Here is a 16,974-nt window from a genome sequence, read left to right on the forward strand (position 1 = left end):
CCTGCAGATCCAGCGTCAGGTGAGAGCCCGCTTCCTGTTCGTGGTTGGCCAGCTTCTCCCTATTTGGTGGAAGGGGGAGGGAGCCCTCTGAGGCTTCTTCTATCAGGGCCCTAATCCCATTCCTGAGGCTCCATCCTCATGACCTCACGACGGCCAAAGGCCCCACCTCCTAACGCCATCGCCTTGGGCATTGGGCTTTCAACAAATGAAGTTCTTTAGGACCAACATTCGGACCACGGCAAGGGTTAAAAGCCTTCGTTTTATGACAAATGAAGATCTGAATCCTAATTCCACAATGTATTAGCTGACCGAGTCGAGTAACCACTCCGAGGGGTGGCTTCCTTGTCTGTAAAATGGGAATAATCACGGTACCACCCTCCAAAGTGAAGGATACAATGTCTGTTTAAAAACACTCAGCCCGGCCCGGCACACAGGAGTAAGCTGTCATCCTAAAAATAGCTCTTTCATCCTTGACGCGTGGGAAAGGTAACCGCAGCAAGATGGACAAGAGCTTGCGGGCCAGAGCACAGCGTCTTCACAGACGATGTGTAACAGGCGAAGTGACCGGGACCCAGTGAGTTGCGGCAAAAGGTAACAGAAGCCATCCATACCTATCCCACCAGATGAGTCCATCATTGGAAGAGCCAGGGCTTTCGACAATAAATTCAATAAGACGGTTCAGCCATGGGCTGTGGTTTCAAGACTCCAGACTTGAATGGGGGTCACGGGGGGAGGGCGGGAAATCCGTGAGCAGGAAAATCTCCCGAGCGCGTGGTCGGGAGTAGAAGGAGACAGTTCCTCTGAGCAGGAGAAAAATGATGAGCGAGCTAGCCTCTAGTCTCTAGGGGAGCAGGCGGCCGTGAGAACTGAAGGTGGCACCCAGAGATGGATTCGAGACAAGTTTTCCATCTGGAGATGCTTTTTTTTTTTTTTCCCCCTTTTCTTTTAGAAAGGCAGTTGAAAAGAAAAGAAGGTATCCAGAAGGAGCTTGGCTGCACATTGGATCGCTCGAGGAGCTTTAAAAATTTTTCCAATACTGGCTCCCACCAAAGTAATTAAACGAACATTTGTTGGAGTGGAGCCAAGGCTTTTATTTATTTATTTTTAATAAGATGCTCAGGTGATTCTGATGTGCAGCCAGGGTTAAGAATCAACGGCTGAGGCCTGTGGGGTTTTTTTATTTTTTTTCAGACATGCCTTGCATCAGAATCACCTAGGGGGCTTGTTAAAACCACGGATTGCTGCTCCCCCAGCCCCAAGTTTCTGATTCGGAAGGTTCAGCGGGGGAAGGGGCGGGCTGAAATGTGCATTTTCGGGTTCCTAGGTGTTACTGACGTTGCAGGTCAGAGATCCCATTCTGAGAACGTCCCTCGTAAGACAGCACTTCTCAGTGAGAGCGATTTTGCCCCTCTCCCCAGGGAGCACGTGTCACAATTGGAGACTTTTTGAGGAGGGCGTTGCTGGTGGCTCGTGGGTAGGGGCCAGGGGTGCCGTGAAACACCCTACGGCTGCACAACTGTCACACCCTACAGTAAAGAATTATCTGACCCTGAAGAGCCATAGTGCTGAGGTTGAAAAAGCCCATCCCAGAGTAGACAGTGGTCTAGCAGCCATCGGGGAAGTTTGATGCTTCGGTTCGCAGTGACTGTGGCCATGGAGCCTGAGTAGGGGCAGGGACGCTCAGGTTCTTGCCAGGCGAAGTCTGGGCATGGAGCATGGTACTCAAAGTCAAGTCCGCGTGGGCACTGATCTCCTCTGCACCTCCTGGCTCTGCGACCTTGGGCAAGTTCCCTACCCTCTCTGATCCTGGGACAGTTATCCGTAAATGGGGGCGACTTCCCTGTGCAGCTTTGCTATGAGAGGGAGAAAGCCTCATGAATGTTAAGTGCCCAAGAAAGCAGAGTGAAAAATTAAAAGGATCATGTTTCTCAGAAGACCGCTGGCTTGTTCTCAATCTCTCTGTCTGTCTGTCTGTCTCTCTCTCTCTCTCTCTCTCCTTTCTCTCTCTCAATCTTAAAGGTGGTCCCTAGAGCCTATGCCAAAAAACTCCCAACCAAACCCTCCTGGGCCTCTGAAGCAAGGACCCCTGAAGCCGGGAAAGCAAATACTGTAGGCAGGACCGGCAGGGCCTTCTGTGATGGACGGGGCTGCGTGGCCGTCACCCGCCCTCGTTTGTTCAGCGAATTCCGCGCATCCCAGTCGGGAAACAAATTTGTGGCGTCTCATTAACATTCCCCAAGCTTCCTTCGCACTCCTCCCATCTTCGCGATTTTGCCGCATCCGCGTTCCACCCGCCCTGGTATCCTCGTCATGCTTTCCTGGCCGTCGACTCGCTTTCATTTTTACTTAAGTCAATTTTTACTTCAGAAGTAATCTGGCGTCGCTGCCGTAAGTGGGGACCTCGCGGCCACTTATCATAAAAAGACAGCAGCCGTGCAGATGAAGGGGCGTCATCCAAACAGTGGTGTTCGGTGCCAGCCGGGCGCTCCTGTTGCCTGCCTGAGATGCCAGTTTTGTGGGCAGATCTTCCCAGTGGGGAAAGGAAGTCCAGTAAGCGAGTCCCATGGAGGACGCGTTTGCACTGAGTGAAATAAGTCAGAGAAAGACAACAAATGCATTGTCCAGAGACTTCCTTAGTGGCACAATCAGGAGGTCTGGATGAAAACCGAAAAAGGAGCCACCATCTCACTCTGACTCGGGGCCATCTGCGGTCTGTGGGCCACGGGAATCCTCCCTTGGAGAAACCTGGCATCGAGTTTAAGAACAGCGGCTCTGAAGTCCTCAAGGTCAGGCCCTGGCCCACCAGTGCTTAGCCGCGTGAACAGGTAACAAGTTTCAGCGCAGTGGCAGGGTCTCCGGAGTCACACCACGTGGGCTCGACAGCTGGCTCCTCCCGCATCGAGCTGTGCCACCTTCTTTTGAGTGAGTTATGGCTTTGAGTCCTTACAGCGCCCCTCGGAGGCGAGTGCTCTTTGACAGAGGAGGAAGCTGAGGCATGGGTTAGCCAAGTGACCTGTAAGCAAATGGTGGGTTCAAGATGCAGACCCAGGCGGAGCCCCGACATGGAATGGCTGAGTTAAGAAATGCAGGATGAGTTTCTCAAAAAAAAGAAAAAAAAAAAAAAGTTAATCAATAAAAATATGGTTACCATACAATCCAGCAATTCTACTTCTGGGTATATACCCAAAATAATTGGAAGCAGGGTCTCAAAGAGATATATGTGCACCATTATTCTAAGAGGCAAACAGTAGAAGCCACCCAACCGTCCACCAATGGATGAATGGGGACCATCCCATGTGACTCAGCTCGGGGCTGAGTCTTCCACCCCGGCCTCCCAGGCCCGAATGTGGACCAAGCTGTCTGGCTCAATCCATCAGTCAGAAATTATTCACTCACCAAGAGGCCTCTCCCCTGAGGTCAGCTCTGTGCCAGACTGGGTGGGAGGGCTGGACGGCATCCTAGAAGAGAGAAAACCTTGACCTTGGCTCGTGGGGAACTGACAGAGATCGAGAAAAGCCGCCTGATGCGGTGTGTACATAGGATGGTATTAGAATTATCGGCGAACATCACCTTTATGCTTCGTTATAAAAGCAATCCACTTTGCAAAATGCAGATAACGCAGAAAAGCATAAAGAAGGAAGGAAAACTGCCACACCGCCATAGAAACGTCTGTTAATAGCTGAGAGCATGTCTTTTAGATCGTTACGGCTTACGTATGAGAGCTTCTCTTTTGCTTGATATGTTATAGACAATGTTTTGTGTCAATAAGTATTAATAAGACCTGTGTTTCTTCATAGGCTGTATCACTATCTATCTGCTTACTTTTTAATTGGCTTTCAACCCCACTCGACGAAGCAGGTGTTAGGAACAGACTTTGTTGGGTCCAGTGATACAGTGGGAGATTCCGAACGAATGAGTAAATAAACAGAACATAGAGGCTCACATATTTGCCTTCCAGTTCCCTTGGGACAGGTTCTTAGGAGTGGAGTTGCTGGGTCAAGGGGCATGCGTATTTAAAATGGCGGTCCCTGTGGCCACATCGCCCGTGACAAAGTGGTGCCAGCTCTCGCTCCCTCCAGCAGGACAGTTCCCGGTTTAACCACGCTGGACCTTTGCCACCACCCACTGGCGATCTCCCTCCTTAGCGTAGGAGGCCACGTGCTTTTCAGGACCACAGTCCCGGAAACAGTGGCCACGGGGTGGGGGAGGCCCGCGCCGAGGGGCATCTCCGCCCACGTCTGCGGTGTGCTTCATGCTCATCTCCCGCTCCCCCGTGTCAGAGCAGCTTGCCGGAAAGGTCATTACAGGAGCCAGGGGTGTGGAGCAAAAAATAGGAGGCTGGTGACTGGCAACTGGTAAAAGCACCTTGCCAGCCTCCACCCCCTTGGGCGGCACCCCGCCCCCCACTCCGCGGCACACTCTCTTGTGTCGTCGGGAAACCGTGTCGAGGTCCTACTACGTGCCAGTCTGGAGAGTGGTCACGGTTGTGATTCTGGAGCCAACCCGAGAATGTGAGTCGCCTCACCTCTCTGAGCCCGGCTTCTTCCTCCATCCCTGGGCTGGTGAGCGGGCGGGAGTTGGGGCCAGGTGAGGGGCCGGGGCAGGTGTAGATGAGCAGGACAAGCAGAGTCTTGGCCCGGAGGCATTTTTTTGGTTCTGAGATTCTGGAACTCGGTTGTGCCTTTGCTTTCCAGAGCCGCGATGTTTGGAGGCGGGATGGACCCGGCTTTTCCAGTGTGGCCCCCCGACTTTTCTCTGTCTCTTCCCGTCTCCGTGCCTGTGTCTGATTTTATGGGTTTGTCACTCTGCGTCCCTGTCATTTTCTATCTATCTATCATCTACCTTTATCTATGTTTTTCTTCTCATCCTTTTCTTTCTGTCTCTGTCTGTCTTTCTCTCTCTCTCTCTGTTCCGTCTCTCTGCCTCTTATCCCCTTCTCCATCTCTCCCTCCATCTCTCCATCCTGTATTTTTGGTCCTTTCCACCCACCCCATCCCCAAAACAGCCGTCCTCCAGAAGACTTCTGGGTTAGTGTGGCTTCTTCTCTGTGCTGCTCCCCAGACCAACCATCTAACCCACGGGTGATGCTCTATTTAAGTGAGGGAGCGCTGGAGTGAGATTGTTTGCTTTTCTGGGGCTCCCTCCCTTCCTCAGAGGGAAGCATCCTTGTCTGCCCATCCACGAATCCCCTCTGCATTCTAAAACCCTAAAGAGAAATTACAGAAGGCTTTTCTCAACATCAACACACAAGTTCCTTTAAAGACCAGCGCATAATCCTCACACTAACCCTCCCGTCTCTCTGCTGTCCACTTCGGCAAAGGGTGGGTGGAGATGGCAGGGCCAGCTTTGGGCTCAGCCACTGTCCTCACTCACCGTGTGACTGGGAGAAGCACACAGACCTCAGGGACTGGCAATGCCCTCCTCCCGGGGCCCCCAGCACAGGGCCGACGGGTAGCGAGACCTCAGAAGACGTCAGCTCCTCTGGGCCACAGCAGCCACTATTTTCCAGAATGCGTTCATTCATTCACTCATTCACTCACTCATTCACCAATGATGGCAAGAGACATCATGGCTGGAGAGCTCAGGCTGATCCCAAAGACCCCAGAGTCTCAACTGCTGAGAACTCCAGGTCGTTGTTACCCTGGGGCAGGGATGAACAGTCATCTGAGTACAGCAGGAGCCCCTACGGAGTGGACTTCCTATGAAATATAGTGTTGCGGGCTATATTTAGGCCTTTGAAATATCACCCAGTGAGTTCAGGTGGGAAAAGTGGCATGAGTAACCAGTTGCTTTTCAGCATCCATTCATTTGTTTGATAAAGAGTCTCCAAGGGAAGCAAGGAGAGGTCACGGCCAGTGGGGCAAAGGCCAAGGGCAGTACACTGCCTTTGGGCTGTGGTCACAGGAAGAGAATATAAGCTTTTTCTCATGCGTTATTATCTTTTTATTTTGGATTTATGCATTCCTCGATCCATTTATAACTCATTTGTGAAAGCAAGTTCATGTCTACATATCTTCGGCCTCTAGGCTTTGTCCGGGACTGGCAAGAGGGAGGTTTTAAGAATGCTTCATGGTTAGTTGGATGGATGGATGGATGGAGGGATGGATGGATTGATGGATGGAGGGATAGGTGGGTGAATGGGTGGGTAAGTGGATGAATGGGTGGATAGGTGGATGGGTGGGTAGGTGGGTGGATGGATAGGTGGGTGGGTGGATGGATGGATGGATGGATGGATGGATGATGGATGGATGATGGATGGATTGATGGATGGAGGGATGGATGATGGATGGATGGAGGGATGGATGATGGATGGATGATGGATGGATGGATGGATGGATGGATGGATGGATGGATGGGTAGCTTGTTGTATGAGTATTTAAAGAGACATGATCCCTCCGGGTGGGACCTCCCCATCCCCATGAATGATCACCAGGAAAGCCCAGCGTACTTGTGATTGGTTTGGAGTAAAGATTAGAGGGTGATTTGAACAACCATCTGGTTGCTGCCCAGTCTGCCTTCAACCAGAGCCAAGAGGATAACTAGCCCCAAGATCACAGCTACTGATTTAACAGCCAGGGAGCCAGACATCAGGACTCATAGGAGAGCCTGAGGACATGGGCTTGAAGCTTTGGGCTAAACTCTCTGAGGCTTCTCCTGTCCCTGCAGGCAGATCGTTCACTCCTTCCCCCGCCTATAAGAGCCAGCTGAACACACTTTTGTCATAAAATAACTGAGCATTGTCTTATGTTTTCCCCCAGTCAGCTGAGGGCTCATCAAAGACAAAGATTTTTTCCCAAAATTTTATTTTTCTAACCCCTAGCACAGTACTTGGCATGTAATGCAGGCTAATTCGCATGGATCGATGAGTTGATAGTTAAGTGGTTGGAAGAGTATATGCACGGATGATTTGCTTTGAGGATGATGAGTGAGTAAATAGATGGATGGATGGTTGTTTTTAAAGGTTGATGGATGCCTGGATGGATGGATGGATGGATGGATGGATGGATGGATGGATGGATGAATAAAAAGATGTGACCTCATTGGCTACTAGAGTCAGCTTCCCACTTGATACGGAAATCCTCCCTGCAGTGCCTCCAGTGGTCCTCAAATGCATGCCTGCCTACCTGCGATAACCCACTCACAAGGCATTTCATTGATGAATAGGCAGAACTGTTATAACATCTCCAAATTCTGGGTGTGGCAATGTGGTCTATGTTCACAGGTAAGGGCATAAGCTTTGGGAACTGACCTGGGTTTGAATCACAGCTGAACTAATTAAACAGTGTGACCTTGAACAAACAAAACCCCTTGGCCTCTCTGAGCTTGGGTTTCCTCGTTTGCAAAATGGAGATAAAGCACTATCTTGCAGGATTATTATGAGGATGAAATGGACTAATGAATGGCAAGGGCTGGTCAGTGCTCGTAAAACATACTGTAATGGTACTGAACCAAAATGTACTCTCTCATAACTTTTTTTTCCAAGAAATCACATGTGTGCCAGGTATTGCTATAGTGTTGTATCTTCAATGACGAACAAGATTGAAATATCTCCCATTTCTTGGAGTTTATGTCCTAGCGGGGTAGTCAAACAAGGAGCAAGTAAATGAATCGACGATTTCAGATTAAATGCTTCGCAGAAAATTGAAATAGGGTGAAGTGGAGAGAGTGACCTGGCTGGTAGGGGGTAGGTGGCCTTTTACTGAGCTGCGAATTAATGGCAAGCAGAGGCAGTCAGGCAAAGATCTAAGGAAAGGGTGTTCCAGGTAGCAAGAATGTCTAGTCAAAAGATCCTGAGGCAGAAACGAGCTTGCTCAAGGTAAAGAAAGAAGGCCAGGTGATGAGGTAGATATCAGGGCCGGTCAGGGCGCAGAGGTCTGCAGGAGACAGGTCACGTGGGCTGTGCAGGCTGCGCCGTGTGATTCGGCCTTTAGCCATGTTAATCTCATCCTGTCCTCTGGAACAGCTTAGAAGGTGCCTTGTTCGTTTGGCAGCCATTCAGCTTTCCGATGACAGCTGACAAGCTCTCAATCTCTTGACCTCCAGGCTAAACACTCCCAATTCTGAGCTTTCTCAGTTGACGTTCTGGGACACGTGCAGCTACTATCTGACAGCGTTCTGGGCCCATAAACCTGAACCCACAAGAAATCAGGTTGGACTCAAAGGAAGTCAGGATCACCGGGAGGTCGCTAGCCAGAACTGTGATGAATTAAGCCAGTAAGCTGCATTTCTCCCTGGGACCTTGTACCCGGAGCATTTGCTGGGGAAAGGAGGGGAAAAGGGATCCTCTGAGGCTGCTTCTGGGGTAACAGGTGTCTGGAACCACTCATCCGGGTGGATCTGGTGTAGGATCTGGACTCAAAGAGAACGAGGCTGTGACGGTGGCTGATCCAGGAGCTCAGGTGGAGTCATCAGAGCCGGACCCTCTGCGTCACTCAGCGATGCTGCCTCTGTGTTGGCTTTCCTTTTGGGCGACATCTGTGTGGGGACAGAAGGGCTCTTAGAATCTCCTAGTCTCGTGTATATCCAGTTGTCCCAACAAAAGTCTAGAATTCTGTGTTCTTGACCGGTTCGCTTGGTTGGGTCACGTGTTCACCTCTGAACCGTGCAAATGGTGTCCGGGGGGATTCAGTGTTCTAACTGGGCAGGCCTCAGCTCTGTGATCACTCCTGAAACTGATCATAGAAGGAGACCCCCTGTCCATACGGACTGCAATGAGGAGGGGGACAGTGCTCCTCCAAAATATCGGATGATCAGTTTTCCTTACACAAGAGGAATAATTTCTAGAGGTCTTCCATGTGACTTCGTGCTTAGAATCGGCAGTACTATAGTGTCCACTAAAAGTTCTGTTAAGCGGGTAGATCTCACGTTATCTGTTTTGACCACAATGTTTTTATCTTTTTTAATGGGCACCGTTCAGAGGAGCAGAGAGAATGGACTCTAAACAGGCAAACACCACACGCGGGTCTACGTTTCCCAACTCAGAATCCGGTGCTCCTTCCTCTGCAGTTCAGAGATACACTCATACCGCTCATCTCTCCTTGTTCGATAGTTTCGTGCGTGGACACATCGTCACTGGCTTTTTTAAACTCTTGGGGGATGGAAGCTGCGACTTAGGCCCCCAGGACAGCAGAAGGGGTGAGGACGTGCTCCGTTAAGTCAAATCAGGTTTCAGGGCCCAATATGCCTACCGTGTCCCTCCAGCAGTCCCCAAGATGAAGCATCAGCGAGCCGGAGAATCCCACCCCCCAAAAGAACCGTGATCCTCACCCCAGCTGTGTGGTCTCTCGGGTTTTCCCCAGGCAAAGCCAACAAGAACGTCCAGTGGGACGAGGACTCGGTGGAGTACCTGTCAGCCAACCCGGTCCGAATCGCGTTCGTCCTGGTGGTCCACGGCCGCGCCTCCCGCCAGCTGCAGCGCATGTTCAAGGCCATCTACCACAGAGACCACTTCTACTACATCCACGTGGACCAGGTGAGGGGCCCCGCTGTCCACCACGTGCTGGCCGTTCTCTACGGGTCCGCCCTCCCCTCTGCAAGCCGGCCTCCCTGTCAGTGCCGTGCTCGCACGTGTGTGTGTGCATGTGTGGATGTGTGCTTGTGCGTACATGTGCAAGTGTGCATATGTGCATATGTGCATGTGTGTGTGCATGTGTGCTTGTACATACATGTGCACGTGTGCATGTGTGCATGTGTGCATATGCATACATGTGTGTGTGCGTTCATGTGTGTATGTGTGCCTGTGTACATGTGTGTTTATGTGTGCATGTGTGTGCGTATGTGTGTGCATATGTGCATGTGTGTGAGTGTGTACATGTGTGCCTATGTGTGTATGCATGTGTGTATATATGTGTGTGCGCACGTGTGCATGTGTGACCACGTGTGTGTGCGTGTGCGTGCGTGTGTGTATGTGTGTGCGCATGTGTCTGTGCATGTTTGTGTGTGCATGTGTGCGTGCGTGTGTGCATGTGTGTATGTGTGCGTCTGTGCACGTGTGTGCGTGTGCGTGCACGCATGCTGGTTCCAGAGTTCCCAGCTGTGACTTTAGACTTTCTCCACACGTTTTTCTTACCTCTTTTCCTCCCTGTCCCACTGCCCAGCGTAGCTGCTGCCACTTTGTGAGCATGGCCACCCCCGGTGGGGGCGCGCTTTTTCTATAAAGGACCAGACAGTGAATATCTTAGGCTGGAAGGCCATACTCTGTCTGTCAGAGCTACTCAGCTCTTCCATTGTCATGTGAAACCAGCCACGGACAATACGTTAACGAACGTGTGTGGCCGTGTTCCAATAAAACTTTATTTATAAAATCCTGCCGCCGGCTTGCTGACCCCTGAGCTGTCCCAGAGGTTATGTGCTTAGTCAAGAGGCAAAGGGACACTTGATCCGAAAGGTCTGCTTCCAACAGAGGGGGACAGGGAGATTGTACCCTCCAAATACTCACCAGGTTTAGAGTCCACCGTGTTTCTCAGCTGTTGTCCTGAGACCATGTGTATCGGTCTTGTATAAGAATTGCAGAGTCCCCGGCTTCTCATGACCCAGCAGCTCAGAGGTGGGTGGGGCCAGGGAATCTGCATTCTAAATAGCTAACATAAAACTTTAAAAATAATAGCATTTTGAATAGTGATGCAGACGGGCACCCCGGGCCCGAACCAGCTGCTTGGCAAAGCTCAGAAATCCCATCAACTAGAAGGGTAGGGACAGAGAGGGGACGAGGGTCACCTCTGGGCATCTTCTGGGCCACTGAATGTCACCCTTTCTCTCTCGGGAAAAGCGCTCCAATTACCTGCATCGGCAAGTGGTCCAGGTGGCCAGGCAGTATGACAACGTCCGCGTCACCCCCTGGAGGAGGGCCACCATCTGGGGGGGAGCCAGCCTCCTGTCCACATACCTGCAGAGCATGCGGGACCTCCTGGAGATGACTGACTGGCCCTGGGACTTCTTCATCAACCTCAGCGCAGCCGACTACCCCATCAGGTAAGGCGACCTGTGGCCCCAGGTGGCCTGCTCCGAGGTCCCGCCTCCTCTCTCTCCTCTGGGGGAACCAGAGGCACAGACAGTTTGCCTCCTGCCCAGAGACGCGTCTCTGCCTCGGCGAGGTGCCCTGAAAGCTTACACACTCCCTCCATGCATCTCTCAGCTTAGGGTCCACCTCGGACCTGAGAATCATTTGTGCATTCTTTCATTCATTCATTCATTCGACGGATGGTACACAGTCTTCCCAGCTCTGTTCGAGAAAACACTAGAGGCCAAAACCCCTGCCCACAAGAAGCTTCCATCAGAGTCAGGGAGACAGACAACAAACAGGACGAGTCAGACGGTCCGTGGGAAAACAAAGCAGAGAGAAGTCGTCGGGGGGGGAGCTGTAATTGTAACGTCCAGGGTGGTCCCCGGAAGAAAGGAAGGGGGAGGGGTGCGCGGGCAGAGAAAGGGGTCCAGGCAGAGGGAGCCTCAGATGCTGAGCCCCGGGGCAGGGTCGCGGCCGCCGTGTTGGGGAACGATGGGGCTTTGCAAGGCCGGGACGGAGGAAGTGAGGGGCGGAGTAGTGAGAAAGTGGGGGTGCGATCGTGGAGATTCTGGAACGTGGCTGTGACTCAAAGCAGGACGAGAGCCGCTGGCGTGTTTCAAGCAGAGGAAGGACCCAGCGTGACTTCGGGGAGAGACTGAAAGAGGCAGAGTGGAGAAGGGGGGGACACCCCCCCAGGCAGCGCCAAAGCTATGTTTGGGCTCTTGGAGGACCATGGGTGTTTCTTTGGATTTTTGTTGTTGTTGTTGTTGTTGTTTGGGGTTTGTTTTTTGGTTTCTTTTTTTTTTTAAAAAAAACTCCTATCAAATCTTAACAAATGAATTGATCGCCTACATTGGAAAACAGGGAGATTTCACATGAGACTATAGATTTCGAGCTTCTCTCGATGGTCTGCGCGTTCTGGGCCTGCAGTCTGCTTGGCCACAATCGTGTGGGGGCTGCCAGAGCAGCCGGCAGCCCCGAGGTGGTGGAGATGGTCACGAGGAAGTTCTGTCCCTTTGCATAAATATTGATCTGCTCTTTGAAATAGACGAAGAGCAAAGAAAATCCCTCTAGAGATCTTGTAAAGGAAAAAAAAAAAAAAATGCCAGAAAGTGAACTGTATTTCCTATCGAGAAGGTGGCTCTTTGCTCTGCCGTGTTTTCCGTCCTGATTTACTGAGAAGGCTGAAAAGGAGAAGTGGAATTTGAGGTGGGGGTCGGGGGTCGGGGGGAGGGAGAGGAGAGAGCCTCTCTGCCTCTGATGGTGTGAGGTATTGGGCACAACATTCCCAGAACTGCTAAACGAAGCCATCTTTAAAAAAAAAAAATTAAAAAAAAAAACAGCGTTATACGGGCAATTTTCGAACACGAGCAAGAGTCCCGAGAATAGTATAACGAAGCCCCACACACACCTCACCCAGTTTCGACTGTCATCAATTCACGGCAATCTCATCGTGTCTACACTGCCGCCCTCTCTTCCCCCGTCCCCAGCGAAGCGTTTCCAAGGCATCCTAAACTTGTAAATATTTCAGCGGGCCTCTCTCTCTTTGAACATAACATCAGTGTGATTACCACCCCTAAAATATGAATAGACATTCCTACTGTCATCGCATATCGAGGCCACATCCTCCCAGGAGTTTGGGTTTCGAATCAGGATCTAAATTAGGTCCAGCCTTGGAAGGGACGGCTGCTATTTAAAGCTAGAAATGGCTTCCGTCTTTTCCGCAGCATGGTTTCCGGTGCCTTCCTCCAGTCTCGGGCTCAGTGGCGTGCCATCGTCCGCTAGGAGAACCTTGGGCTCTGGAGGGGACCCAGGGGAGGCACTGCCTTTGTCCGGTTTAGGCACGAGACACCTGGCACCCTTGAACCTGAGAAAGATGATGGGGGTTAGAGAGACACCTGCTTCTTTTGTTCGTAGGACGGCGGGGATGGAAAGGGGTGGTTTTGACACACCGCTGGCAGATTTTTACTTACTTACTAATTCATTCATTTAGACATTCATCCCACACACATTTCTTAAGCACCTACTGTACTAGGCACTATTTGGGCAGTTAGTGAACAAAAGCCACACAGACCCTCCCTGGTGGTACCCAAGCTGGGAAGATGGGATTAGATAATCATGCAGGAGAGGCATCGTGACGGGCGTAAAACGGCTATAACGGAGGGAAGGTGGTGTGTGTGTGGAAGACGGACGTGGCTGAGAGGTCGGAAGGGCCTCAGTGGGCAGTTCTGAGTCGAGACTTGAAGGATAAGAGATTGTCAGGCCGATGAGAACGAGAAGATTATTCTCGACGAGGATTTCCCAGCCTGGGCACTGTTGACAAATGGGGCCGGACCATTGTGTGCCATGGGGGCCATCCTGGGCACTGTAGGATGCTTAGCAGCACCCTCGGCCTCCACCCCCCGAGATGCCAGCAGTGCCCCCCACCCCGTCATCGTGACAAGCACAAACATCTCTAGATGCTGTTTTCCCAAGGGGGAAAAATCACTTCCAGCTGAGAACTCTCCGGTTCCCGAGAGAGAGAACAGCCCAGACAGAACTTGGGTCCGAGATGAGCTAGTTGCATTCGAGAAATTTAAACATGGATAGAATATAATAAAAGAATGAGGACAGGTTAGTTTAGAGAAGGACAGGGCGAGCGTGAGTTAGAACATTCTCCCTCCATCTTCCAAGAAGGGGCAGAGTCCAGAAATATCCCAGAATGCTGAGTGTAGCAGCCAACGTGGGAGGCGCCCCCTTTGGCCCCTCAAAACAAGTCTGTTTTACGGAAGAGCAAACTAAGGCCCAAGGTCACGTACGGAATCCATGGCAGAGTGGGAACCAGAGCCAACACTGCCTGGTCGCAAGGTCGGTGTTCTTTCTGCTCGAAGTTGACCCCTTGGGGACGTCAGCTGACCCAGAGGGGCGAGATGGCCCCGGGCCACCGAGAAAGCAGTCACTCCTCAGACTAGTGCTGGGCAGGGGAGCGATGGCACCACCTGGCATCAGGAACGTCAGGATAGAAGGTCACCCGCCTACTATCCCCGAGTCTGAAGAGCCATCGTCAAGATTCTCACACTCTTTTTCCTCCAGACCTCCGGTGGAGGTCCTAGAGGTCATTTCAGCCCGGGTCAGCGAGCTGAACTCAGCCAGAGACCTCTCAAGGTCAGGCACAGGCCAGCCCAGGCCTTGGGCCCTTCCAGGCAACGTCCCTCAGTTCTCGAGGCCGCCCCCTAGAGGCCCGGTGTTGATTTGCAACTTGAAGCCATAACCAAGGGCCGCTCAACCAAGGCTGCACCGCCAGGATTTCAGAATTTCTAGCATTTGGGCATCCTAGAGGACAAGTGCTCCGACTCTCGGCCAGTGGCTTAAGTTTGAGTTTGAGTTCTGCCATTAGGCTGGCAGGGCGACCATCAGCAAGTAAATTCAGCTCTTCTGAAACCAGAGCATAATAACACAACGTAGCAGAGCGTCAGACACTTAGAAAGTGCTCAGTCAATGTCAACCGTGAATCCAAGAGACCCAGAAATCCTTCTTCAGACTGCGTGTCCAGTTTATTGGGGGTGCAGAGACGAGAGTCATCATGTGTCGAGCTTTCTTCGCTTTACGCCTGAGGTCCCTCTGCGTCTCTGTCAGTCTGTCCTTCGCTCCATCTGCCTCTCACGGCTCTCATTTCCATGTCCCCCGCCCAAAGTCCTTCTGCCCACAGTACTCTGCCAGCCTGCTGGCCAGAGGCACTTCATGCATCAAGCACTGCTGGTTCCTCTTGTTGTTGTTTTTCGCAAAGTCGCCCCACGCAAAAACATATGAATTTTGCAGATGAATGGTTTTATCCTGGGCAGCTCTGATAGGCTTTCAGTTCCCATCTGCCGCTCCATCTGTAGCTTCCCCAAACCATTTCTCCCACCCCAGGAAAGGTGAGCAAACTTGGGAGCCTTCTCGAAACAGCGGGAGTGCCCAAGTGGAAGCTTCTAAGAGGGGCTGAAAACTTGAGGGATATTTAAAGACAGGGTCCGCCCCGCGTGGCTACTCTGAGCTGTTTGTGATGTGATATCGCCGCCCCCCGCCACCCCGTGTCTGCTGGCCAGCTCTAACTGGGGGGCCAGACTCTTCCTCTCTTAGGTGGTGAAGGCTCACTGGTCTGTAGAGGCCACTTAGCCTTGTCTAGGCCTGGACGCGGACAGCCCGGCTGCAGACTCCGTGCCACCACCAACTTGACACAAGCCACGTTAGCTTTTTGTGTCTCCGTTTCTCTGCGTAAAAAAAAGGGGGCCCATGTCAAAATATTCGCCCCTGTTTCATGGGGCAGTTAGGAGTCAAGGAAATGTCGCATGTGAAGGGCTTAACACGGTGCCCCAAACAGGAAATGCTCGAGAAATACAGGCTGCTGCCGTTAAAACGGTGGAGTGTGAGGGCACCACAAGCTGGCCACAACCCGCAAAAGGGTCGCTTTTCCTTCTTCCCGTCCCTCAGGAAAAGACTAGTAAACTATTTCCTGAACTCACATCTCTTTCGAAAGTGGGAAAAGCGAAGTCAGTCTGTGAAGACGAGTGTTTCAAGACAAAACGGGGTAGAACTAACTCATTTGTGAACGTGAAGACTATTCTGTCTTTGGAACACGCTAGCTAAGTGTGTTTAAAGAACCTGGGCCTCCCTGCTCTGTGTGACATGTCTGCCTGGCCCAGGAGACTCTGGTTGGAGCTGGTGATACATGCAGCGCGTGGATGAAAATGGATGTTTTCAGACACCGAGACTCTGCAAGGTCTCGAATCACAGAAGGACGTGCTGGTTTTATTCAGTATGTTCTATTTGCTGAGGAAGGAGACTGCGCTGGCACGTGTCAGTTGGCACGGGCCCCAGGAAGTGATGAAACCAAAAGCTCTTTGCACTGTGGCTTGGTTGGGGCCAGTGGGAAGAGAACCCATATATCTGTCTTTCTCTAGGCCCTGTGTCTTGGGGCAAATCCGATGCAAAGGGAGTAAAGCTGATTGTGTGCGTGTGCGCGTGTGTGTGCGTGCGTGTGTGATAAAGCTGAGTGTGTGCGTGTGCGTGCGCGTGTGTGTGCGCGCACGTGTATGTGCGTGTGTGTGTGCACACGCGCATGCACGCACATGCATATGGCAGAGGAAACAGTATTGGAATTTTCCATTCCGAACCCATGATGTACGGGGACGTCTACCTTACGCTTGGCTCTAGACCCAAACCGCCATCCTCAGATGCCACCAGGGACCCGGGCTGGGAGCATGAGAGCTGTTCGGTGGTGCCTCTTGCAGGAAGCAGGTGTCAGGGGCTCCTGCAGTGCCCCAGAGACCAGTGTTTACAAGGGACCGACTGAGCGAGGCTCACACCCACATCCAGCCAACCTTCGCTATGGCTCAGGCCCTCCGCGGGGCTTCTCACACATATTTTATCTTAGACCATCCCCCAAAACAGAACTTCCACTCTGTAAGAAAGCCTGAAGAGGTTAGCGATCAAACAGAACTTTCAGTAAACTTTGCGAGAAAGTCAAACCCTCGATGAAATTCGGCACAGCTCCCCAGTCACCGTAGGATTTGAAATGGAAATAATGGTATGGATGCTCAGATGTCAGGCTCTCCCTGGCTTTTCATTTTTTTTGTTGGCTCAGTGAATCCCAAATGGGTCAACGAATCTCTTTGTTGGTAGCAAACACAACCGTAGCCAACACCTGAACGGCACTTAGTAGGTCCCTTCCATTTTTTTAAGTCCTTTACACAGTGCTGACGGCTCTGTGAGGTATGTACTTTTCGTGGCCCCATTTTTCAGATGAAGAAACTGAGTCACAAAGATGTTAAGAATCTTGACCAGGAGGATGAGGCCAGCAAGTGGCAGACCAAAGATGTTTTTTTTTTTTTTAATCGAGATAAAATTTCCTTAACATCAAATTAATTTTAAAGTATTCAGTCACCTCTGTCTGGGTCCAAAACAACAACCCTATAGCTAGCAAGCAGTCACTGCCCCCCTCCCCCACCCCC

At 51.5% G+C, this 16,974-nt stretch overlaps 1 protein-coding gene across 1 annotated transcript in view; it reads left to right on the top strand.

Moving 5' to 3' along the window:
- XYLT1 (xylosyltransferase 1) overlaps window positions 1-16,974 on the top strand; it is a 158,084-nt gene that overhangs the window by 84,759 nt on the left and 56,351 nt on the right. Inside the window, 2 exon segments of the mRNA XM_025046101.1 lie at window positions 9,300-9,472; window positions 10,769-10,971. Coding sequence (XP_024901869.1) covers window positions 9,300-9,472; window positions 10,769-10,971 — 376 coding nt within the window.

Source organism: Pteropus alecto, unplaced genomic scaffold (assembly GCF_000325575.1).
Source record: "Pteropus alecto unplaced genomic scaffold, ASM32557v1 scaffold34, whole genome shotgun sequence".
Classification (NCBI taxonomy): domain Eukaryota; kingdom Metazoa; phylum Chordata; class Mammalia; order Chiroptera; family Pteropodidae; genus Pteropus; species Pteropus alecto.